This window comes from Dipodomys ordii, unplaced genomic scaffold (assembly GCF_000151885.1).
Source record: "Dipodomys ordii isolate 6190 unplaced genomic scaffold, Dord_2.0 Scaffold69, whole genome shotgun sequence".
Taxonomy (NCBI): domain Eukaryota; kingdom Metazoa; phylum Chordata; class Mammalia; order Rodentia; family Heteromyidae; genus Dipodomys; species Dipodomys ordii.
Genome location: NW_012267285.1, coordinates 709,714 through 732,844, shown reverse-complemented (window position 1 = coordinate 732,844; position 23,131 = coordinate 709,714). Strand labels below are relative to the sequence as shown.

At 55.9% G+C, this 23,131-nt stretch overlaps 4 protein-coding genes across 8 annotated transcripts in view; 3 read left to right on the top strand and 1 right to left on the bottom strand.

Annotated features, from left to right (window-relative positions):
- P3h3 (prolyl 3-hydroxylase 3) overlaps positions 1-5,174 on the top strand; it is a 12,948-nt gene extending 7,774 nt beyond the window's left edge. Inside the window, exons 6-11 of the mRNA XM_013023635.1 lie at positions 1,634-1,735; positions 2,252-2,402; positions 2,548-2,665; positions 3,019-3,094; positions 4,441-4,581; positions 4,674-5,174. Of these exons, the coding sequence (XP_012879089.1) occupies positions 1,634-1,735; positions 2,252-2,402; positions 2,548-2,665; positions 3,019-3,094; positions 4,441-4,581; positions 4,674-4,844 (759 nt within the window). The 3' untranslated portion in view covers positions 4,845-5,174. The remainder of the gene's footprint in view (positions 1-1,633; positions 1,736-2,251; positions 2,403-2,547; positions 2,666-3,018; positions 3,095-4,440; positions 4,582-4,673) is intronic.
- Positions 5,175-6,121: 947 nt separating this feature from the next.
- On the top strand, positions 6,122-12,760 carry Gnb3 (guanine nucleotide binding protein (G protein), beta polypeptide 3). 2 transcript variants are annotated; one of them, XM_013023640.1, is made up of 10 exons: positions 6,122-6,327; positions 6,794-6,880; positions 7,119-7,157; positions 9,124-9,230; positions 9,315-9,378; positions 9,476-9,638; positions 9,948-10,014; positions 10,111-10,312; positions 11,540-11,744; positions 12,564-12,760. In XM_013023640.1, exons 2-10 carry the CDS (start codon positions 6,824-6,826, stop codon positions 12,668-12,670), a joined length of 1,011 nt encoding a protein of 336 aa, XP_012879094.1. In that variant the 5' UTR covers positions 6,122-6,327; positions 6,794-6,823; the 3' UTR covers positions 12,671-12,760. The 2 variants fall into 2 exon arrangements, with proteins under 2 accessions (XP_012879094.1, XP_012879093.1); XM_013023639.1 differs by having other exon boundaries at positions 11,540-11,756.
- An 896-nt stretch (positions 12,761-13,656) lies between these two features.
- On the bottom strand, positions 13,657-17,102 carry Cdca3 (cell division cycle associated 3). 3 transcript variants are annotated; one of them, XM_013023645.1, is made up of 6 exons: positions 16,536-17,102; positions 16,198-16,371; positions 15,454-15,583; positions 14,803-15,075; positions 14,337-14,443; positions 13,657-14,011 (listed from the first exon to the last, which is right to left on the bottom strand). In XM_013023645.1, exons 2-6 carry the CDS (start codon positions 16,315-16,317, stop codon positions 13,847-13,849), a joined length of 795 nt encoding a protein of 264 aa, XP_012879099.1. In that variant the 5' UTR covers positions 16,318-16,371; positions 16,536-17,102; the 3' UTR covers positions 13,657-13,846. The 3 variants fall into 3 exon arrangements, with proteins under 3 accessions (XP_012879099.1, XP_012879100.1, XP_012879101.1); XM_013023646.1 differs by having other exon boundaries at positions 16,855-17,102; XM_013023647.1 differs by having other exon boundaries at positions 16,870-17,102.
- A 278-nt stretch (positions 17,103-17,380) lies between these two features.
- Usp5 (ubiquitin specific peptidase 5 (isopeptidase T)) overlaps positions 17,381-23,131 on the top strand; it is a 17,518-nt gene continuing 11,767 nt past the window's right edge. For both annotated transcript variants that reach the window (XM_013023630.1, XM_013023629.1), the window contains exons 1-5: positions 17,381-17,541; positions 21,389-21,514; positions 22,156-22,222; positions 22,388-22,521; positions 22,856-23,001. In XM_013023630.1, coding sequence (XP_012879084.1) covers positions 17,431-17,541; positions 21,389-21,514; positions 22,156-22,222; positions 22,388-22,521; positions 22,856-23,001 — 584 coding nt within the window. In that variant the 5' untranslated portion in view covers positions 17,381-17,430. The remainder of the gene's footprint in view (positions 17,542-21,388; positions 21,515-22,155; positions 22,223-22,387; positions 22,522-22,855; positions 23,002-23,131) is intronic.

The following is a 23,131-nucleotide window of genomic DNA, read 5'->3' as shown; positions in this document are numbered from 1 at the left end:
CCCGGGGTGCTGCGGCCCGGCCCGGGGTGCTGCGGCTCATCCCGGGGTGCTGCGGCTCATCCCGGGGTGCTGCGGCTCATCCCGGGGTGCTGCGGCTCATCCCGGGGTGCTGCGGCCCGGCCCAGGGTGCTGCGGGGTGTGTCGGACGTTGCTCTAATCCCAGCTACCTAGGAGGCCGAGGGCAGCATTGGCCACAGAGAGACCCGCGTCCCCACACAGCCAACAGCGCCGGGCCTTGGTGGCTCATGCCTGTAATACCAGCTTCTCAGGAGACGGATCTGAGCAGCCTGCTGGCTTCGGCAGATGCCGCCGCAGACTTTAAAGAGGAAGGGAAAAAATGATGTACATCATCATATATTCTCGAGATAGAATGACATATACATTATATAGTATATTGAGCTAATTGTATACTGTATGTGATGAATGTAATATACATCATATTAATATTTAGTATCGATAATTATACATATATTCATATTATATATGAAATTACATGTTTAAATCACATAGTATGTGTTTTATATATATGCACGTAATGTATAATACACAATATATAAAATATACATTATGTGCATATTATGTAATATACATAATATGTATTATATAAATACAACGTGTTATGTATATATACTATACACCATATACTAGTATTATATGCACTAGTGTATATGATATATAACATACTATATACAGCATATAGTATATACTGTACATAATATAATATGTAATAATATATGCATATAACATGACATTTTATATGCATATTATATAACATGTAATATATGTATACACTAGTATATATTACATGTTATATGTGTATATGTACATACATAGTACATTACATTATATTACATATATAATATGTATTATATATATGCATACATATATATTATATAGCACATAATATATACTAGTGTATAATACTATATAAGCATATAATACTAGTACTATATATTATATCGTGTATGCATAATATGTATATTGTAAATGTTATGTATAATACTAGAGAGAGAGAAGAGGGAAGACAGAAAGCCTAGTGGAAGGCCCCGTCCTCCATGTCTGCTGGGGCCTGGAGCGCCCTCTAGTGGCTGTCTGGAAAAATTCACTAGGAAGAGAGCGAAGGAAGGAGGGGACGTTGTCCAAAAAGAAGTGAACTCTTCCCTGACTTAGGGCCCCGTCGCTCCACTATAGCTCAGGGACGGCGGCAGGCCCAGAATTCAAGCCCCAGGACCGACAACAAAAAATCAACCCTCCCCTTGCGTAGCTATATATGCTAATACAAATGTTTAGCTGGGCACCAGTGGCTCCCGCCTGCAATCCCAGCTCCTCAGGAGGCTGAGATCTGAGGATCACGGTTCAAAGCCAGCTCGGGCAGGAACATCTGTGAGACTCTTATTGCCGAGAAACCACCAGAAAACCGGGAGTGGCGCTGCGGCTCAAGTGGTAGAGCACCAGCCTTGAGCTGAAGAGCTGAGGGACAGCTCTGGGCTCAGGCCCAGAGTTCAAGCCCCATAATCGACCAAAAAAAGCTTCCAGCATCATCGGGGGGTGGGGGGAGGGAGTGTCTCCCAGCCTTGTGGGGAGTGAGGTGGGCTGGCCAAGTACCCCTAGGGTGAACTTCCTCTCTGTTTAGGACGCGGCTGGGGCTGGAGCCAGGTCTGGCTACCGTGGTCGCCGGTCCCCCCACACCCCCCATGAGTATTTCGAGGGGCTCACGGTGCTGAAGGCGGCCCAGGTGAGACGAGGCGCCCCCCCCTTGGCTTGGCCTGGGGGTGGAGGGGAGAGTGGGCCCAGGGGTCTGTGGAGGAATTTTCCCAGGACTGAGGATACTGGGGTCCCATCCTTGGGTTGGGGAAGGGGGTGACCCTGATCTGGAGCCCTAGATATTGTCACAGACCTACTGGATGGAAAGGACAGCTGGGTTGATGGGGGGGAGATCAGGTAGCCGGGTGTGGTAGCGCACACCTGTCATCCCAGCTACTCAGGAGGCTGAGATCTGAGGATCCCAGTTCAAAGCCAGCCCAGGCAGGAAAGCCCATGAGACTGATCTCCAGTGAATCCACAGAAAACTAGAAGTGGCACTGTGGCTCAAGTGGTAGAGCGCCAGCCTCGAGCTGAAGAGCTGAGGGACAGCGCTGAGGCCCTGAGTTCAAGCCCCAGTACCGGCACACACAAAGGGTGGAAGGCAGTGGAGACAGCAGACAAAATAGAGGCTGGGACCCCCCTTCCAGTGTCTGCCTTCTTTCCCCAGCTGGCCAGGGCGGGGAGTGTGGGAAGCCAGGGCGTAAGGCTCCTTCTAGAAGCGGGTGAGCGCGTGAGGAAGGTGACGCAGGCCTACTTCTCCCCAGAGCGACCCTTGCACCTCTCCTTCACCCACCTGGTGTGCCGCAGTGCCGTCGAAGGTAATGGGACCCCCGCCGCCCCGATCCCGGCCCCCCAAGTCTTTGCGAGTCTCCACACTGCCTGTCCTGCCCAAAGGAGACCCCAGGAGCTGGAGGGGACGAGGGGGAAACACATAGAACGTCACCCCACCCCATTGCGTCCTAGGGGAGCAAGATCAGCGCATGGATCTGAGCCACCCTGTCCACGCAGACAACTGTGTCCTGGACCCCGACACCGGGGAGTGCTGGCCAGAGCCCCCAGCCTACACCTACCGAGACTACAGGTGGGTGGTGCCCTGCCGGGTCTGACAGTGGATAGGAAGGGCACAGGATCTCATTGCTGCTGCTATTACTATCAGTATTATTATTATTATTTTGGTGCTGGTCCTGGGGCTTGAACTCAGGGCCTGGGTGCTGTCCCTGAGCTTCTTTTGCTCAAGGCTAGCGCTCTGCCGCTTGAGCCACAGCGCCACTTCCGGCTTTTTGGTGGTTCCTTGGAGATCAGAGTCCCAGTCTGGCAGAGTTTCCCACCCAGGCTGGCTTTGAGCCTGGGTCCTCAGATCTCAGTCTTCTGTGTAGCTGGGATTACAGGCGTGTGCACCAGTGCCTGGCTCATGGCTGCCTGTTTTCTCCGCAGTGGCCTTCTCTACCTCAACGATGACTTTAAAGGGGGGGACCTGTTCTTCACGCAGCCCAACGCGCTCACTGTCACGGTAGGGGGGTTGGGGTGTGGGTGTTGAGGGGGTGGGGCTGTGGTGGGGGGTGTAGGGGTGGTTGGAGGGATGACAAGAGGGCTCAGTGCTGAGCTCAGGATTCAAAGCAGATTTCCAGAGGCAAATGCAGGAAAATAGCTTGGGTCATCTTAACCCCTTTCCTCCTGCCTCTCTACATGTCCTGGTCTGCTGGCTGTTGGCAGACATTTTCTTTCTTGTGTTGGTCATGGAGCTTGAACTCGGGGCCTGGGCGCTGTCCCTCAGCTCTTCAGCTTAAGGCGGGTGCTCTACCCCTTGAGCCACAGCGCCACTTCTGATTTTGAGTAGTTTATTGGAGATCAGAGTCTCATGGATTTTCCTGCCCAGGCTGGCTTTGAATCGCGATCCTCAGATCTCAGCCTCCTGAGTAGCTGGGATGACAGGTGTGAGCCACCGGTGCCCAGCTGGCAGACATTTTCTAGCCCCCTGGGAGATGTCTAAATTCCTCCCCGCAGACCCTGCCGTGGCGGATTGGGTTTGGCTCATCTCCTAAAGGAGAGGCTGTACAGCAGGTGCTGCGGTGAGGCCTGTAGTCTCAGCTACTTGCTGGGCTACAAAGTGAACCCCCCATCTCAACATCAATCAAAAAGCAGGATATTAGTAGCTGGGCACCAGTGGCTCAGCCTGTCATCCTAGCTACTCCGAAGACTAAGATCTTAGGATCATGGTTCAAAGCCAGCCTGAGCAAAGAAAGTCTGTGAGACTCTTACCTCCAGTGAACCACCAGAAAACCAGAGGTGGCGTTGTGGCTCAAGTGTTAGAGCGCCAGCCTTGAGCAAAAGAAGATCAGGGACAGCGCCCAGGCCCAGAGTTCAAGCCCCACGACTGACCCAATAAAAGAGTCTCATGGACTGGCCTCCAATCTGGATGCCTAGTATTAATAAGTAATATTAATACATAATCAATAATTCATGAGTATTAATAAGTAATAAGTTTATTCCTGTCTTATGGAAATTTCTAGAGATGCATCACAGCCTAAAAATGGGCAAAAGGAATGACACAATTCAGGAATGTTCCTGAATTGAAGGTTGGGAAGGAAGCTGGGTGCTGGTGGCTCACGCCTGTCATCCCAGCTCCTCAGGAGGCTGAGATCTGAGGATCAGGGTTCGAAGCCAGCCCAGGCAGGAAAGTCCAGGAGACTCTGATCTCCAAATGAACCACCAGAAAACCAGTAGTGGCGCTGTGGTTCCAGTGGTAGATCTCCAGCCTTGAAGGAAAAAAGCTCAGGGACGGCACCCAGGCCCTGAGTTCAAACCCCAGGACTGGCACCAATAATAAGAGTAAGTGTGGCCTTTGCCCACTCCCAGGCTCAGGTTCGCCCCCGCTGCGGTCGCCTGGTGGCCTTCAGCTCCGGCGGGGACAATCCCCACGGGGTGTGGGCCGTGACCCGCGGTCGGCGCTGCGCCCTGGCGCTGTGGCACACGTGGGCCCCCGAGCACCGGGAGCAGGTGAGGAGGAGCAGGGGAGGACGGTGGGAATGGGGGCAGGCAGGCGCCTCAGCCGGGTGGGCACGTGGGCCAGATTCTCCTTCACCCCGCAGGAGTGGACAGAAGCCAAAGAATTGCTGCAGAAGCTAAAGGAGGAAGAGGAGGAGAAAGAGGAGGAGGAGGAAACGCCAGGCAGAGACCCTTTCCCAGAACCCCCCAGCCACAAACTTCAACGTGTGCAAGAAACAAATGCGGAGCCACGGAGGGCCCGAGAGGAGCTGTGAGTGGCCGAGCCAGCTGCACGGGTCCTGGGCCTCGCAAGCCGGAGAAGGACCCATGAGAAGCATCCAGCAGGACGCCATCTTGGGAATCTCTCAGATCTGCCCTCATCAAACACCGCTTGGATGTCACCCAGCGCTTCTGGGGCCCGGCCCCCCCCCCAGACTGACAGATCTTGGACAGACAGACATGACACCTCCCTAGGGAAGAAATGACAAAGGAGAGGAGGGGGGGAAAGAGGCCGATGGCGTGAACTTTTAGCCTGGTGCTGGTGGCTGTCATCCCAGCTACTCAGGAGGCTGAGATCTGAGGATCACAGCCGGAGGCCCAGTCTGTGAGACTCTTGTCTGCACTAAGCACACCACGGGAGTAGAGTTGTGGTGTGGTTCAAGTGTTCAGCGTCCAGGCCCTGAGTTCAAATCCCAGCACCTGCACACGACAAATCATTTTTATTCGCTCTGCCAATCTCTGCACTAAAGACCTGAACAGCCTCACTCTGGTGTGTCTGTGCTTTCTGTGGCTCACCCGGGAGGGGACAGGTGTCCTTCGGTGTCGCCACCAGGGGCGGGAAGTGTCACTGGAGTCTGTGATTTGTCAGGGAAATCTCAAGCACCTGCTCCCGCATGCAAATGGATGGATGGATCTCTCCCCCCCCCCTCACAATGGCTCCCTGGGCCTCCTTTCTGTCCATCTCCCCTCTGCTGACTTTGGCTAGAAGGGGCAGCCTTGAACCCTTTGGGGTTCCCGCTGTGAATCCTGGGAGCCAGGCTTTGCTGGGTTTCCTTTGTAATCCTTTTCTCTCTCCAAAGCTGGGGGAGGTGACCAGTGTCTCTCACCCCTCCTCCCCTCCCCTCTGCCCCCCCTTTACTCCTCCCTACCACCACCAGCCCCCCCAACACCCCAGGATCAAGCCCAGGGGGGCAGCTGGTTAGAGTTTGTCCAGAAGGATTATCCAATTCAGTCTCTTCTAATCCCTCCTGGATTTCTAGGCCTTCTTTCCCCTCCATCATGGAGGGGGGTGTGTGTCACAATTTGGGGTGCAGACCCCATTCACCTATCACTACCACCTCCCTGATTCCTGAGCAAGCCCTGAAAGCCAAATTCATGACCAGAGTGAGGACCAAGGTGGCAGGGGAGAGGGGGAGGGGGTCGCGAGGGAGGGGGAGGCCTGTGCCTCTCTGCTGCCCCCCCATACACACCCCAACCCCAGGCTGTAATCCTCACGGCTTAGTTTGATGCTCTGATCTCTGCCAATTGTAGAGGGCTCTCCCCCTCCCCCTTCCAGCCCACCCCCCCTTCCCCCCCTCTCCTGCTGCCCTCCCCTCCCCACCCCTGCTGGCTGATTTCATTTGCTTAACGTGGGGTGTGGTTATTGGGGTGCTCCCTCCCCAGGCCAGGCGGGGACCTCGGCGGCCTCCCAGCTGCCGCTGCAAAGAGACACTGAGGAATCGGAGCTGGAAATCGGGGAGACATCCAGCTAGAACCCAAGTAAGTGGGAGCTGGGTCTCCCCGCCCCTGCCCCAGCTCTGCCCTGGGGTGGCAGGGCTGCGGGGAGGGCTTAGAGCTGGGTGCTTGGGACTGTGTCCAGGAGCAGGGAGGGGTGAAGGAGCCCCCCAAGACTGTAGAAATGTGGCTGGTAAGATAATTCCCCCAACTCTGGGGGGTCCTGCCTGTCATCCCAGCAAACTCGGGAGGCTGAGACTGGAGGATTGAACTTGGAGGCCAGCTTGGGGAGGAAAGTCTGTGAGGCTCTTATCTCCAAAGAGCCGCCCCCCCTCGCCCCCCAGAAAACATAGAGCTATGGCTCCAGTGGTAGAACGCCAGCCTTGGACAGAAAAAGCTCAGGAGCAGTGTTCCGGCCCTGAGTTCAAACCTCAGGACGGGCACCCAAGCAAAGAAAAGGGATTGCTACATGAAGGGCTCTGTTTCCCCCGCCCCGTGTGTGTTCTGGCAGGAGTGCAAGGCACCCCTGGACCCGTCCGCCATGGGGGAGATGGAGCAACTGAGGCAGGAAGCCGAACAGCTCAAGAAACAGATCTCAGTAACCGCCCCCCCAAGCTCCCAATGGGGACCCCTCCACCCCCCCCAGGAAACAGATTGGAAGTCTTCAGGGGAGACAGCGTGGGGGGGGAGGGGGAGGGCTCCAGTAATTCCTTAGAGACCCCCTCCTCCCTCTCCCCCACCTCCAAGCGCCTGGGGAATTTGGCCTCCGATTTGAGACACAAGCATCCCCCCCCACTACTGTACCCCCCACCCCTGAAGGCTGCTTCCCCCCCCAGGAAGCCAGGAAAGCCTGCGCAGATAGCACCCTGGCTGAGGTGAGCCCCCCCCTTTTATCTCTGGCCCTGAGGCTGGGAGGGGGGAAGGGGGGCGGGGAAGAAAGCTGGGAATGAATGACTTCAACAACTTTCTGTGAGAGACCAACCTCCCCCCCCCCACACCTTCCTGGGAAAGACACCTGGAAGCGGGGAGAAGGTCCGTACAGAAGGGCCCTTCTGGCTTGTTTGCTCCCGGCCGGTGCTCTACCACTTGAGCCATGCCTCCTGTCCGACATTTTGCTGGTGGCTTGGAGAAATGAGTCTCGCAGACTTGGCTGCCCAGGTTGGCTTTGAATTAAGGTTTTCCAAGTTTCAGCCTCCTGGATGAGCTAAGATTACAGGTGTGAGCCACCGGCGCCCTGCAGATGTGTATGTCTCTGAAATCAAGGTGTATCTGTTGCTGGATGATGGTTTACATCACCACTTAATTGGTGGTTTTTCCTTCCTTCCCTCCCTCCCTCCCTCCTTTCCTTCCTCCCTTCCTCCCTCCCTCCCTCCCCCTCTTCTCTCTCTCTCTTTGATACTGGTCCTGGGGCTTGAACTCAGGGCCTGGGCTCTGTCACTGAGCCAGATTTGCACAAGGCTAGCGCTCTACCACTTGAGCCACAGCGCCACTCCTGGCTTTTTGTTTGTTTTTGTTTGTTTTATTGGAGGTCAGAGTCTCCTGGACTTTCCTGCCTGGGCTGGCTTTGATCTCAGCCTTCTGAGTAGCTGGGGTTACAGGTCTGAGCCACTGGCACCTGAGTCTTTCTTCTTTTCCGTGGTGATTAGAAGATGGTGCTTCTTAGACTCAGTGATGGCGTCTTAGACCCCATTAAATATATTAATATGAGCTAAACTGGGTGACAGCTCGGACCTGTCATCCCAGCTACTCAGGAGGCTGAGATCTGAGGATCATGATTCAAAGCCAGACCAGGCAGGAAAGTCCAGGAGACTCTGATCCCCAATGAACCAGCAAAAAGCCAGAACTGGAAGTGTAGCTCAAGCAGTAGAGCAACAGCCTTAATTTTTTAAAAAGCCAAACAACAGTTTAAAAACCTGAGTTCAAGCCCCAGTACTGACACACACACACACACACACACACACACAAAAGTTAAGTTCATGAAACAGCCAGGTGCCAGTGGCTCATGCCTTTAATCCCAGCTACTCAAGAGGATAAGATCAAGATTGGGGTTTGAAGCCAGCTCTGGGTAGGAAAGTCCTCAAGACTCCATCTCCCAATTTGCCAGCACAAAGCTGGGAATGGAGCGTGGTTCAAGTGGTAGAGTGCCAGCAGAGCAAGGTAAGCTGACCGAGTGTGAGGTCTTCAGTTCGATTCCTGGGCCTGGTCAGGGGAAAAATATATATAGCAACATTCCTATAGTTGAAATAGTAGAAGTGATTTGTATAATTTAATTCTCACATGTATATAAGTCTACTATATAGTTTTATGCAACTATATCGATAATGTTCAGACAACCATCGATCTGTGATAAAGTTCATGGCTCACCTGGAGGAGTTGGACTTAGAGATGAATAATTTACTCAAGATAACAAATCAAGTGGGGCTGGGCAGGTGGCTCAGTGGTAGAGCGCTTGCCTCGCATGCATGAGGCCCTGGGTTCGATTCCTCAGCACCACAGAAGCAGAAAAAGCCAGAAGTGGCGCTGTGGCTCAAGTGGTAGAGCGCCTACCTTGAGTTGAAGAGCTGAGGGACAGCGCCCAGGCCCTGAGTTCAAGCCCCAGACTGGCACAAAGAGACAGAGAAGAAAAAGCAAGCCCCTGTGGCCTGAGCAGGCCACGCATGCGCCTTTCTCCTCAAGTTCAAGGGCAGGCTGACCTTGAGCGAGGATGGGAGCCTTTATTTGTCCCATGGTGCAATCTGTCACCAGCGAACCAGCCATCCAAGTCCTACCAGGAGGGTGGGGGGGGTCTCATCCTGGCGTCCGGGCCCCCCCCCGGCCTGTGACACCCCACTTTCTCTGCAGCTGGTGTCTGGCCTTGAGGTCGTGAGCCGCATCCAGATGCGGACCCGGCGGACGCTCAGGGGTCACCTGGCCAAGATCTATGCCATGCACTGGGCCACCGACTCCAAGTGAGGCCGGAGAAGGTTCTAGAAGGGAGGGGGAGTGTGGGGGGGGGGGGGGGGGGGGCGTGACTGGGGGTGCTCTCTCCCCAGGCTGCTCGTAAGCGCGTCGCAGGACGGGAAATTGATTGTGTGGGACACGTATACCACCAACAAGGTGCCAACCCTGTCCCCCCCATCCTGTCATACCATCCCCCCCCAATGCCCAACCCCTGCCGGTCCACCCTGGAGCTAGCTCACGTTCCCCTCTGCAGGTTCACGCCATCCCACTGCGCTCCTCCTGGGTAATGACCTGTGCGTACGCTCCATCCGGGAACTTCGTGGCCTGCGGCGGGCTGGACAACATGTGCTCCATCTATAACCTCAAATCCCGAGAGGGGAATGTCAAGGTCAGCCGGGAGCTCTCGGCTCACACCGGTAAGAGCACCGCGCCACCCGCCTGTAATCCCAGCCACCTGTAATCCCAGCCACTCCGGGGGGCCATAGGATCTGAGGATCGTGATGTGAAGCCAGGCCCTCGGCCTGGAAGGGATTGTGAGACTCTTAATCTCCCATGAGCCAGCAAAAGAAAAAGCCAGACGTGGAGCCGTGGCTCAAGTGGTAAAGCGCCAACCTTGAAAAAAAAAAAAAAAGCTCAAGTTCAGCATCCCAGGTCCTGAGTTCAAATCCTAGGAGGGGGACAAATAAAGAAACCCTGTGTCCTCACGCAGAGACACTGTCCTTTAGGTTATCTGTCTTGCTGCCGCTTCTTGGATGACAATAACATCGTGACCAGCTCAGGAGACACAACGTGGTAAGGGTTGAAAGTTGGGGTGCCAGGGCTGGGAAGTGACACCCCGAGCCAGGCCCGTGGGGTCGTTCTCCTCACCGCCTTCCTCCCCGCCCGCAGCGCCCTCTGGGACATCGAGACGGGACAGCAGAAGACCGTGTTTGTGGGGCACACGGGGGACTGCATGAGTCTGGCCGTGTCCCCCGACTACAAGCTCTTCATTTCGGGGGCCTGCGACGCCACCGCCAAACTGTGGGACGTGCGCGAGGGGACATGTCGCCAGACCTTCACCGGCCACGAGTCGGACATCAACGCCATCTGTGTGAGTGCCACCCCCAAACCCCACACACCCTCCCACGGACTCGAACTCAGGGCCCAGGCACTGTTCCTTAGTCTCGTAAGCCAGGCCTGTCATCCCAGCCACTCAGGAGGCTGAGCTCTGAGGATTGTGGTTCAAAGCCAGCCCAGGCAGGAAAGTCCCTGAGACTGGCCTCAAACCACGATCCTCAGAGCTCAGCCTCCTGAGTAGCTTGGATGACAGGCGGGAGCCGCCGGTGCCTGGCTGGGGAGTTAAGGATTTTAGAGTACGTTCTGTGTGTGTGGAAGGGGGGTTCCTGGGCCTTAAACTCGGTGTGTGCATGCTGTGACTCTGTTTGCTCAAGGCGGGCGCTCTACCACTAGAGCCACAGCTCCACTTGCAGGTTTTTGGTGGTTCATTGGAGACAAGCGTCACATGGTCTTTCCTGTCCAGGCTGACTTCAAACTGTGATCCTGAGAAGAGCCATTGGTGCCCAATTGAGCTTTTTCTTGTCTGTGTGTGTGTGTGTGGTTTTTTTTCCCCCATGCTGGTCCTGGGACTTGAACTCAGGGCCTGGGCACTGTGCCTGAGCTTTTATTTGCTCAAGGATGGTGCTCTACCACTTGAGCCACAGCTCCCCTTCTGACTTTTGCTGGTCTGTGATAAGAGTCTCAGACTTTCCTGCCCACACTGGCTTTGAGCCATAATCCTCAAATCTCAGCCTCCTGAGTAGCTGGGATTACAGGTGTGACCACCAACACCCAAATTCACACCCATTTTCCCCCATAGCTGATATTCCTTGTAAGGCCACTTGGATCACTTTGGGGCTTGCCCCAGAAGTTACCAGGATTCTAGATACTTCTGTCTCATAGGGCTCTGGGGCAACCCTGGTACCCCACCTGGCAACTTGGCCGAGATGATTGTTACCCACGCTTGAGGGTAGGCTTTGGTGGGCACGCCTGTAATCCCAGCCACTCAGGAAGCTGAGATCTGAGGATTCTGATAGGAAGCCAGCCGGGGTAGACAAGTCCCTGAGACTGAATCTCCAATGAGTCGCCAAAAAGCTGGAAGTGGAGACGTGGTTCAAATGGTAGAGCACCAGCCTGGAGTACAACAGCTAAGAGACAGTGCCCAGGCCTTGAGTTCAAGCCCCACGCGCACGCGCACACACACACACACACAGAAGAGACTGGCCAGGGAGAGGAATTGGGACTCCAGCCTTCAGCCCTGATCCTCCCCTCCGGGCCTCAGTTCTTCCCCAACGGAGAGGCCATCTGCACGGGCTCCGACGACGCTTCCTGCCGTCTGTTCGACCTGCGCGCTGACCAGGAGCTAACCACGTACGCCCACGAGAGCATCATCTGCGGGATCACGTCCGTGGCCTTCTCGCTGAGCGGTCGCCTGCTCTTTGCGGGCTATGATGACTTCAATTGCAACGTGTGGGACTCCATGAAGTGTGAGCGCGTGGGTAAGGCCCCCTCCCTCCCCGCCCAGTCTCCCCTCCTTTGATTTAGGGGAACCCTGTCATTGCTTTTTTTGGTGCCAGCCCTGAGGTTTGAACTCAGGGCCTGGGTGCTGTCCCTGAGCTTTTCTGCTCAAGGCTGGCGCTCTACCACTTGAGCCACAGCGCCACTTCCACCTTTTGCTGGTTCAATGGAAGAGAGTCTCACGGACTTTCCTGCCTGCACTGTCTGTGAGCCACGATCCTCCTGAGTAGCTGGGATTACAGGCGTGTGCACAGGTGCCTGGCTTCGCTGGTCGTTAATTACTAGATGAACTCCATCTCCAGACACAGCATTCTCAGACATCACCCCCGGAGCTCAAAGCAGGCTTTCTAGGAGCCTTGGGTTACCCCTGATTCTGGCGTCACCGCCAGATCTGTGGACCTTGCTCGGATTATACCAGATGCCTCAGGATGCTGGGGTACTGAGCAGACTCAAGGAGAGCTTTCTACCGGGCACTGCTGCTCCACCTGTAATCCCAGCTACTCAGGAGGCTGAGAGCCAGTTCGAGCAGGACACCGTGGGAAACCAGACTCTTTTTGTCTCACAGGACTTGGCTTGGAATCTTGATCCTCACATCTCAGCCTCCTGGGTAGCTGGGATTACAGGCAGGAGCCACGGGACTAACCCATGTCTTACACGGCCAAATCGGCTTCAAAGAGAAGTCCCTTCTCTTGTGGCTGACCCTTTTTTCAGACCCTCAGGGGCCTCTGGGTGCCGAGGGCCACCAGCCCAGCCCCACACTCCAGCTGCTGCCATCTTTCCCTCCTCAGGCGTCCTCTCCGGCCATGACAACAGAGTCAGCTGTCTGGGGGTCACAGCCGACGGGATGGCTGTGGCCACCGGGTCCTGGGACAGCTTCCTCAAAATCTGGAACTGAGGAGGCTGGGAGGAAAGAGATTAAAGGCCGGGACGCCATCTCTTTGGGATTTCTGTGCGGCAGGGGGCGGAAATCCACCAAGCTGCTTTCTCTGGGGGAAGGACAGTAAGAAACCATCTTGGCCTATTTCCTCCTCGGCCTCTGGTCCCCGGGCCTCCTCTCCACTGGCCTCCCAGGCTCTCCCATCAAGTGGCAGGACAATGCCGCTCTCCCAGGGCTCTGCGGGTGAAGTTCCCGGCCCCTAAGAATCTAGAATGTTCCCTGAGTCACGGCCTCTGTCTAGACTCATGAATAGGACTTGAGTCAGCGCTAGGATCTTGATCCTCCTTTTTCCAACTTTTTTTTTTTTTGGTCCTTTCTTTCCAGAAGCACCGGCCAATAAAATGTAGCATACACTGAGATTTCTGACATTTGGCTTCTGTTTCCTGCCCCCCCCCCGAAACCCTAGAAGGTGTTGTGTGCAAGGGAGGGGGGCTGTGGCAGAGAGAATGAGGAAGGAAGGAGGCCTGAGAAAGGAGGCTGAGCAGAGCTGGGTCAAAAGTGTATTCAAGCCAGGGGATGGTAGCGCATGCCTATAATCCCAGCTACTCAGGAGGCTGAGATCTGAGGATCACAGTTCAAAGCCAGCGTGGGCAGGAAAGTCCTTGAGGTTCTTTTTTTTTTTTAATGGGTCCTGGGGCTTGAACTCAGGGCCTGGGCGCTGTCCCTCAGCTCTTCAGCTCAAGGCTGGCGCTCTACCACTTCAGCCACAGCGCCACTTCCGGCTTTTTCTGTGGATGTGGTGCTGAGGAATCGAACCCAGGGCCTCATGCATGCGAGGCGAGCACTCTACCACCGAGCCTCCTTCTGAGCCCCAGGTCGATTTTATTAAAGCATCATTTTAAATGGCTTCTTTTAGGTTGAGTGTGGGTGTGCGGCTCAAGTGCCCTACAAGCCCTAGGCCCTTCGTTCAAGTCCCAGCGCACCCAAACAATTAAAATCAAATGTAAAATAAATCACTTCCTTTAATATACAAGAAAAACAAGTCAATAAAACGCCAAGTCCCAGCGCAGGTCGTGGAGGAGGAATGAAAACCCAGCCTTTCCTCAGGCCGTCCAGCAAAGAAAGGAAAAAATGATCCAGAAAAAAAAAAATCACCAGATCCTAGGCAAACCCAGCCCAGGTGCTAGGCCGGGCCTAGCTCTCCACCAAAGCAAAATGCTGATTTTCCTTCTCATGCTCTTGGCTTTGTTCCCATGCACGCCCTCCGCTTTTCAATCCTCGTCCGGTTCCGTTAGTTCCCAAAATGGCCGCTTCCTTTAGATCCTTCACATTCTCACTTAGGGGAGAAGGGCGTTTACCCTGCAAAAGGTAGTAGATGAAGGCTGGCACCGGTGGCCCACACCTGTAGCTCACACCTGTAATCCCAGCTACTCAGGAGGCTGAGAGCTGAGGATCGAGGGCGGGAAAACCTATGAGGTTCTTTGTCTCCAATGAATCACCCAAAGCCAGAAGTGGAGCTGTGGCTCAAGTGGTAGAGCGCCAGCCTTGAGCAAAAGAAGCTCAAGAGACAGCGCCCAGGCTGGGGGTTCAAGCCCCAGGATTGGCAACAACAAAAGCTCCCCGCGCCCCCTCCCCGCCACCAGTTCAGTATCTTACTAGAAGCTTCCCCCATCTCTTCCTTTACCTGTCTCGATGATGCCAGGGTCCCGGGGGAGTTGTCATCCCGCAGGACGGTCAAGGGAGATCTCCCCAGAACCTTCTTGTTTGGCCTCCGTCTACTGCGCTTAGAACCTAGAATAGGGAAGGGTTTAAAGAAAAGATTCAAAATTGAGGGTGGATAGCCAGGTGCCAGAGTGCACGCCTATAATCCCAGCTACTCAGGGGGCTGAGATCTGAGGATCGAGGTTCTCAGTCAGCCTGGGCAGGAAAACTCTGAGAGACTCTGATCTCCAATGAACCACCAGAAACAGCTGGAAGTAGAGGTGTGGCTCAAAGTGGTTGAGCAGAAGTAAAGAAAAACGCTCAGAGACAGCACCCAGGCTGTGAGTTCAAGCCCCTGTACTGACACTGAAAAACTTAGGGGCTGCCTATTTATTCCTCTCATTCTCAGCCACAAACAGCATCCCTAGTCATCCCTCTAGATCTTGAACCTGAATTCTGGGCCGTCTCGTGGTCTCTGGCTGGCTTCTCCGAGCTCTGGCTGGCCGCAGGTGCTGCTGCGGGCTGTTTCTTCTCCTCCTTGGGAAAGTCCTGTTTGGAGGAGTGCTCGGGTGGGTTGCAAGAGCCCATTTGGTCGGCTAGAGCTAGCTGAGCATCTCCAGGTGAGTCCACTTCAGAGGACGGAGGCTGTGGCAGAGGCTGGGGAGTGGAGGCTTCAGTCTCAAAGATGTCGCTCAGCTGCTTCATCACTGGACTCTCAGGGTCTAGAGGAGAAGAGAGGCGTGATCAGTGACTTTCATTTTTTGTATTTTTTTGATGAGTGGTGGGACTTGAACTCAGAACCTGGGCGATCTGAGGATCGTGGTTCAAAGCCAGCCTGGGCAGGAAAGTCTGAGAGACTCTGATCTCCCATGAACCACCAGAAAACCCGAAGTGGCGCTGTGGCTCAAGTGGTAGAGCTCCCGCCTTGAGCAAGGGAGCTAAGGGACAGTGCACAGATCTTGAGTTCAAGCCCCAGTACTGGTGTACACACACACACACACACACACACACACACACACACACACACACACACACACACACACACACACACACAGTATGTAGGAGCCAGTCTCCTGAGCATCCCTTGGCCCCGCCCTTACCTACACTGCTGGTCTTCATAGGTGTCCGTGCGATGCCCAGGGTGGGAGAGCGGGGATCAGGGTCCTGAGCTTGCTTGGGGCTCACCAGCTGCTCTCCCGATGGTGTGCTTGGCTGTGGGGAGCTTTCCACCTGCCAGGATCACACAAAGCCAGAGTAGGTGTGCCCCCACCCCTCGTCCCCTGGGACCTCCTCAGGCTCCTCCCACATTCAGCCAATCCCAGGCAGAAAATAAGGCTCTGTGTGTGTATGTGTGTGTGTTCCAACTCATGCTCTAATATCCACCCAGGCCCAGTGGCTCACACCTGTCATCCTAGCTACACCCAGGAGGGTGAGATCAGAAGATCCTACTTCAAAGCCATCCTGAGCAGACAAAGCCAAAAGGCTAGCTCCAAGGAGCCGGCAAAAAGCTCGAGGTGGAGCTGTGGCTCAAGTGGTAGAGCGCCCACCCCGAGTCACAAGGAAAGCTTTAAAGCTGGACACAGGTGGCTCCCGCCGGGCATCCTAGCAACTCGGGAGGCTGAGATCTGAGGAGCCCAGTTCAAAGCCAGCCTGGGTAGCCATGAGCCTGATCTCCAGGGAACTTCCAGAAAACCGGAAGTGGAGCTGTGGCTCCAAGTGGTAGAGCCCTAAAGCCTTGAGCACAAAGAGCCCAGGCCCTGAGTTCAAATCCGGACACACACACACACAGAGACGTGTTCCAGCCCAAAACCCAAGATCGCAGGCAGCCTCCTGCGGCGGGGCACCTGGATGGGCGTGCGCTGGATGCCGGCGCTGGGCGATCGAGGGTCCGCCACTTGGGCCAGGTGCTTGTTGACGGGCGGAGGCCGCGCCGGAGTCGCCGGGACGCTCTTGGCTGAGCCCATGTCCGCGAGCAGCGGGGCAGGGCCGAGGCCCGACGCGGGTCGACGCTGGCCACCCTGTGGGAAGCGACACGGGAGACGCCCGTCACCGGCCTCCCCCGCCGCGAACGACTCGCGACGATCTCCAACACGATCTCCCCTGCGGGGCCTGCGGGGCCTGCGGGGCCTGCGGGGCCTGCGGGGCTCCCTCCCTTTCCCATTCACTCACCCCAGTCACTTACCGGGGGACCCCCCTGAGATGCCCCCGAGCTCGAGCCTCAACTCCCGGAGTCCGAGTTTCAAACTTCCCGCCACGCCCCCTGCCCTCGTCTTATTGGCTGACCCGACGCCAGCGCTCATAGGTCCGTGGAGGAAGACCCGCCTCCCCCACGCCGGAAGTCATTGGACTGGGAGGACGTCAATCAGGGGCGGACGGGGGGCGTGTCGAGCGCGGCTCGCGGGACGCCGCCGCGTCCCTCCGGGAGACGCGGAGGACTTTCGTTCGCGCTGCGTGCGTGAGTGCGTGAGGCTTCGGGAGACACCGCCACTGTGAATCATTACCGCCGCCGCGCACACCTGCGGCCGGAGACGGCAGTTCCGACGGCTTTCCCGCAGGGAGAGATCTTAATCCCGATTCGTTGACGGGGTTGTCCATCACCCAAACACCCCTCAAGCCCCGCCCCGTCGGAGGGCGCCTTTTCACATACCCAGAAAATGGGTCTTTTTGTTTATTTTTAATCCAATGGGTCGAGTCACCAGGAAAGTTTCGAGAACCCAGAGGGTTTAAACAGCAGTCACGTGAAGGGACTGCGCGGGGGGGCGGGGCTGGGGGCGTGGCGGGGTCCCCAGCTCCCGCAACTCCGACCCCACCTGGCAACTCGCACGCTGGCCTCGGAAGCGCCTGATTGGTCCTTACGACCGTCACTTACACAAGCAGCGCTCTTGATTGGTGGTAACCAAGAGTAGGGCAGGAGGCGGGGCGCCGGTCAGCAGGCTACGTCAACCGCCGTTCTCGCGCGTCTTGCCTTGAGCGCACGCGCCGAGCGAGCAGCCCTGATTGGACGGGAGAGCAGGGGTGGGAGGGGGACTGGGAACGGTGGGAGCCGCCGTGTGTGTGGAGAAGCTGCTGCCGGTGTCATGGCGGAGCTGAGTGAGGAGGCGCTGCTGTCAGTATTGCCGACGATCCGGGTCCCCAAGGCTGGAGACCGGGTCCACAAAGACGAGTGCGCCTTTTCCTTCGATACGCCGGTAAGCCCTTTCCCCATGCTCGCGGCGACCACGACTTCCTTCCATCGCCCTGGTCATTCTGCCGGGGCCTGCAAGGCTTGGGCCACCGCCTCCCCGCGATGCATCGTGGGACTTGTAGTCTCGCACGCTCCTTGGCTCCGTTGCTTTTCATTAGCCCGGACGTGGCGTGAGACTTGCTCTCCCGGAGGCCTCCGCGCCCTGCCGCGCCCGCTCGAATGTCGCGGCGCATTGTGGGGATTGTAGTCCCCCTCTGCCCTCGGTGCCGTTCTAAGTTAGGGTTTGCCGCTCAGCCGGCGAACTACATCCCCCAGGGGGACCCCCTGCAAAAACCTGGGAGCTGGCTTTGCCCGCCGCGCACGGCTCCCCGGGGTTTGTAGTCTGGCGTGGATGGAAAGGGGGCGACTCCCCTCTGTTCGGGGCCGGGGCTGGGGGTAGGGAGGAATGACGGAACGGGGGCTGCAGCTCCTAGTCTGGAAGTGGGCTGAGAACGAGACTGGATGGGAGAAAGATGGAGTTCGAGGGCCCGGGGGTGGGGGTGGGGGGGCGGGGAGGTGGGTCGTCCGTGCTAGGGAGGGGTCATTTCCCCTCTGAAGTGGATTGTGAGTGTGCACTCGTCTCCTCCTTTCCCCTTCGCGTCCATCAAGGTGACCGGGGTGGGGTGTGTGGGGGGGGGTTCCCCCTTTGGAAGTATTGCTAGAGAGATTTGATTTGATTTTTGAGGATGCTGAGCCGCCCTTTTCCCAGCCGGCTCCCACTCTTGTCTGAGACAAAAGCCACCGCCCACTCCCTGCTACATGCACCTCCCTCCCCGCAGCCCTGCTTCCCATTCCCCCCCCTCCCCTCCCCCCCAAACAGGAGTCCCGTCTCCCCAGGCCTGCCCTGAGAGGGCTGGATCGGGACCCGCCCCCCTCCCCACCCCTCCCCTCCAGCCTGGGCCCTGCCCCGGGTGCTCAAGCCAGACTCAAGCTCACCACCACCGCCTGAAAACTGCAAGTCAGAGTGGAAAGTCTTCATGAATGCATCACCCCAGGCCGAGGTTAGCAGCCTGGTGTGGGGCCCGGATTCAGGACTATCATTGTCATTTTGTGGTTTGCTGGCCTTCCATCCCAGAGATGCAGACAGTGTGCTGGTGTGGTGTTTTTTTTGTGTGTGTGTGTGTGTGGTTGTTGTTTTGTTTTGGGCAGAGGTAAAAGAGGACCTGTGCCTCCAAGGTTTCAGATCCTTGATGAAACTCAATATCTAAGAGTTTAATCGCTGCCCCCCCTGCCTCTCTGGAGGGCAAGGTTTTCCTTCATGATTAGTAGAGGGTAGAAGTAGGTGGGTGTTGTTTTCTTTTCTTGCAAGGCCTGGGGCTTGAAATCTGAGCTTCATCCTGCCCCCTTGGCTTTTTCTGCTCAAGGCTGATGCTCCAGCACTTGAGTCACACCTTTACACCCGCTTTTCGCTGGTGAATTGGACTTTTAAGGACTCCTCTGCCTGGAGCGGACTTCAAACTGTGGTCCTCAGATCTCAGCCTCCTGAGTAGGTAGGATTACAGGTGTCAACCACCAAGCAACACTGCACAAGTGGGTTTTTCTATGTCCACTTACTCCCCCCTGCCCCCGTTAATAACAGCTTTAAATAAAAAAAAAAGATTGGTTTTTGTGTATGCCAACACAGGTCATTGAGCTCAGCACCTCCAGTACACTCCCCTGAGCTTTTTCACTCAAGGTTGGTGCTCTCCCACTTGAGCCACCCCCAGACTTCTGGCTTTTTGCTGGCTAGTCAAGAGATAAGATTTTTTGTCACAGACTTTCCTGCCTTGGGCTGGTTTTGAAATCTTGATCCTCAGATGGCAGCCTCTTGAATAGCTAAGGTGACCAGAGTAAGCCACAGGCTTCTGGCCAAAAAGCAGTTTTGCAACTTTCAGAGACTTTGTCTTTTTTGATGGCCTAGTTGCTTTGGGACAGCCCTCCCCCCCCCCCCTGCATATCTGATTATCTTCAAATGCAGTTCATGGGAAGAAGAGGTTAGCTGACCTCCTGGTCCCAACTGCTCTGCTTGTTCATGAGCGATGCAGCGGCAGGGAGGGGCTCAGAAAGATCGATCCGGCCAAGAAGTGCTTTGCACAATGCTCTATTTTTAATATCACAGCAGAGAGAATTTCAAGGCCACTAAGGCTTTGATTCCAGGAAGAGGATGCCTGTTGCTCAAAGCCATGGATGTCAGGCCAGTCTTACTGTCACCAATTCCCTGTCCCACGGTCCTGACTCTGTGACAAAGGTCCAGGTCCAGGGCAGCTTTGGAGAGGGTCCATTTTCTCTTCTTGAGCTGATTCCTGGTGGGCGCTGACCTTTCCCTGTTCTTGGATTGTATGTGGGCCAGCCATCTCAGCAAATGTTTGCCAGATTGTTCTAAAAAGTCATCGCTTTTAAGGTAGGTGAAATTTCAGTGAGCGGAGCGGCTGATGGGTTACTGGTGGGTTTAAAATGCTGGATTTGCCAGGCGCTGATAGCTCACACCTGTAATCCTGGCCATACTCAGGAGGCTGAGATCTGAGGATGGTGGTTCAAGTCATTCCTGGGCAGGAAGATCTGTCAGAGACTGATCTCCAGTTAACCACAAAAAGCTGGAAGTAGAGCTGTGGCTCAAGTGGTAGAGTGCCAGCCTTGAGCACAGAGGCTCTTAGAGATGGGGTTCAAGCCCCAAGATCAGAAAGAAAAAAATCTGACCGTAGCTAGATGTTTATGGCTCAGTCCTGTAAATCCGAGTTACTTAGGAGGCTGAGATCTGAGGATTTCAATTCAAAGCCAGCCCACACAGAGACGGGAGACTCTTACCTTCAATTAACCATCACAAAGCTAGAGCTGGAGGTAAGGCTCAAGTAGTAGAGCGCCAGCTGTGATCGAAAAAACCAAGCAAGAGCACAAGAGCCTGAGTTCAAGACCAGTACTCTCTCACACACACACACAATCACATACACACAATCACAATGCTGAACTTCATGACTTTATCAGAGCAAGTTCAGGTTTATCTGTGAGCCCCAAACAAGGTTGCTTCTTAGAGCCAGACGCAGCAGGAGAGGAGGGGCGGGGTGGAGAGAAGGAGACAGGAGTCTGTGGACCAAGGCTCAGTTCTCTCCTACAGGTGTAGTGAAGGAAAGATCTGGACTGTTGACATCTCAGCTTACATGTATGGTTTTCCAGTGTAGTGCAGATACCTCTCATCTGGAAAGTTTTTTTTTTAAGTGTGTGTGTGTGTATACATGCACCAGTCCTGGGGCTTGAACTCAGGGCCTGAGTGTTTTTTTTTTTTTCCCCCTGAAGGCTGGCACTGGAGCCACAACTCCATGTCTGGCTTTTTGGTGGGTCACGGGAGAAAAGTCTCACACTTTCTTGCCCCGGCTGGCCTCAAACTGCGATCCTCATTTGTCAGCCTCCTCAGTAGCGTGGCAGGCTTTCGGAATTCTAGAGATCAGATAGGATTTGTCTTAGGTGTCACTGATTTGGGAGGAGTTATGTGACTTTCAGGTCTTATCTTCATGATACTGGAAGGGTACAGTATTTTGTCTCCATTTTACTTTCTGGGATCTTTTGCCCCCTGTGTATTGGTGGCCTCTAAAGTCTTCCTCGAGAAGGAAGAAGCATGTTCTGGGAAGATGTTCTCAGGGTCTTCGGGAAATGGGAGAGAACGTCAGCCTTCCCTGAAGCAGGTCCCCAAAGGCTAAATAAATTCAGCCAGGGCCAGGCTGCATTGGAGATCATGAATGTTCTTTTGGAGAACCAGTCTGATTCCAGGTTGTTCATTTCCCCACTGGGCTGCATTTCATCCCCTCCTCCTCTTCCCTCCCTTCTTTCTTGCACTCCAGGAGTCCGATGGCGGTCTCTATATCTGCATGAACACGTTCCTGGGCTTCGGCAAGCAGTATGTGGAGAGACATTTCAACAAGACGGGGCAGCGCGTGTATCTGCACCTCCGGCGGACCCGGCGTGCGGTAGGATGCTCATTTTGAGTCTGACTGTCCATTGGTATCTTTTTTCTTTTTCTGGTCCTGGGCCTTGAACTCAGGGCCTGGGCGCTGTCCCTGAGCTGCTTTGTGCTTAAGGCTGGCGCTCTACCACTTGAGCCACAGCGCCACTTCCACCTTTTCTGGAGTTGTTTATTGGAGAGAAGAGTCTCATGAACTTTCCTGCCTGGCCTGGTTTTGAACCGCGATCTTCAGATCTCAGCCTCTTGAGTAGCCAGGATGACTGAAATGAACTGCTGATGCCCAGCTCTTCTCTCTCTCTCTCTGTCTCTGTCTCTCTCTCTGTGACAGTTCTGGGGCTTGAACTCAATGTCCAGTCATTGTCCTTGAGCTGGTTGGTAATAGCTGACGCTGTTCCAACCACGTGAGCCACAGTCCCACTTCCGGCTTTTTTGCTGGTTCATTGGAGATCAGAATCTCACAGACTTTTCTGCCCAGGCTGGCTTTGAACCATGATCCTCAGAGCTCAGCCCCCTGAGCAGCTAGGATGCCAGATGTGAGGCACTGGTGCCCCGCTCTTTCACCCAATATTTTGTGTCCTTCAGACTTTCAGCTGTGCCCACCCACTCTGTCTCCCTCTTTCAACCCTGCCCTTCTGTCCATTGCAGAAAGAAGAGGAGAACACTTCCGGCACTGGCGACCCACCCCGGAAGAAGCCCACCCGGCTGGCTATTGGTGAGCCCCGTGAAGTCTCCGTGAGCTGGGCTGGCCTGGCCTGCTCGCTGCGGAAGCCCTGGATTGGATCAGTGGGGGGGGGGGGGGGGGGGGGGGGGGGGGGGTGCTGTCTGGTGAGAGACACAGACCCGCCGGGTCTGCCGACTCCTCCCTCCCTCCCCCCAGGCGTTGAAGGCGGGTTCGACCTCTCCGATGAGAGGTTTGAATACGACGAGGACGTGAAGATTGTCATTTTGCCGGATTACCTGGAGATCGCCCGCGACGGGCTGGGCGGCCTCCCGGACATCGTCCGCGACCGGGTACCGGCGTCCCCCCATCCCTGCAGCGTGCCGGGGCTGGAACTCGGGGCCTCCACGCCGCCCTGCGCTGTTGTCTGCTGTTGGGTTGTGTGTGTGTGTGTGTGATGCGCAGCCACTTGAACCAGAGCCCCACTTCCGCTCTTTTGCTGGCTAATGGCGCTAGGGGTCTCCCAGACTTTCCTGGGGGGATGGGGGGGCTTCGAACCACCATCCGCAGACCTCTAGGCCCCCGGCCCCAGCCCCGGCCCCAGCCCCGGCCCCCGGCCCCGATCCTCCTGCGCTGCCCACACGATGGAGCCCGGCCTGGCTGACGCTCGCGTCCCGCGCCCCGCAGGTGACCAGCGCGGTGGAGGCGCTGCTGTCCGCCGACTCGGCGTCGCGCAAGCAGGAGGTCCAGGCCTGGGACGGGGAGGTCCGGCAGGTGTCCAAGCACGCCTTCAACCTCAAGCAGCTGGACAACCCGGCGCGGATCCCGCCCTGGTGAGCCTGGCCCCGCCCCTGCCGCCAAGCCCCGCCTCCCTCCTCCACCCAGGCCCCGCCTCCCTCCACCCAGGCCCCGCCTCCCTCCACCCAGGCCCCGCCTCCCTCCACCCAGGCCCCGCCTCCCTCC

Bases quoted from the DNA above. Each gene is read 5' to 3' on its own strand.
- Gnb3 (XM_013023639.1), top strand. From the start codon at position 6,824: ATGGGGGAGATGGAGCAACTGAGGCAGGAAGCCGAACAGCTCAAGAAA. The intron at 7,158-9,123 runs GTGAGCCCCCCC...CTTTCTCTGCAG, and splicing joins CAGATAGCACCCTGGCTGAG to CTGGTGTCTGGCCTTGAGGT. The intron at 11,757-12,563 runs GTAAGGCCCCCT...TTCCCTCCTCAG, and splicing joins CATGAAGTGTGAGCGCGTGG to GCGTCCTCTCCGGCCATGAC.
- Cdca3 (XM_013023645.1), bottom strand. From the start codon at position 16,317: ATGGGCTCAGCCAAGAGCGTCCCGGCGACTCCGGCGCGGCCTCCGCCC. The intron at 15,076-15,453 runs GTAAGGGCGGGG...CTTCTCCTCTAG, and splicing joins TATGAAGACCAGCAGTGTAG to ACCCTGAGAGTCCAGTGATG. The intron at 14,444-14,802 runs GTTCAAGATCTA...TCCCTATTCTAG, and splicing joins CGAGACGGCCCAGAATTCAG to GTTCTAAGCGCAGTAGACGG.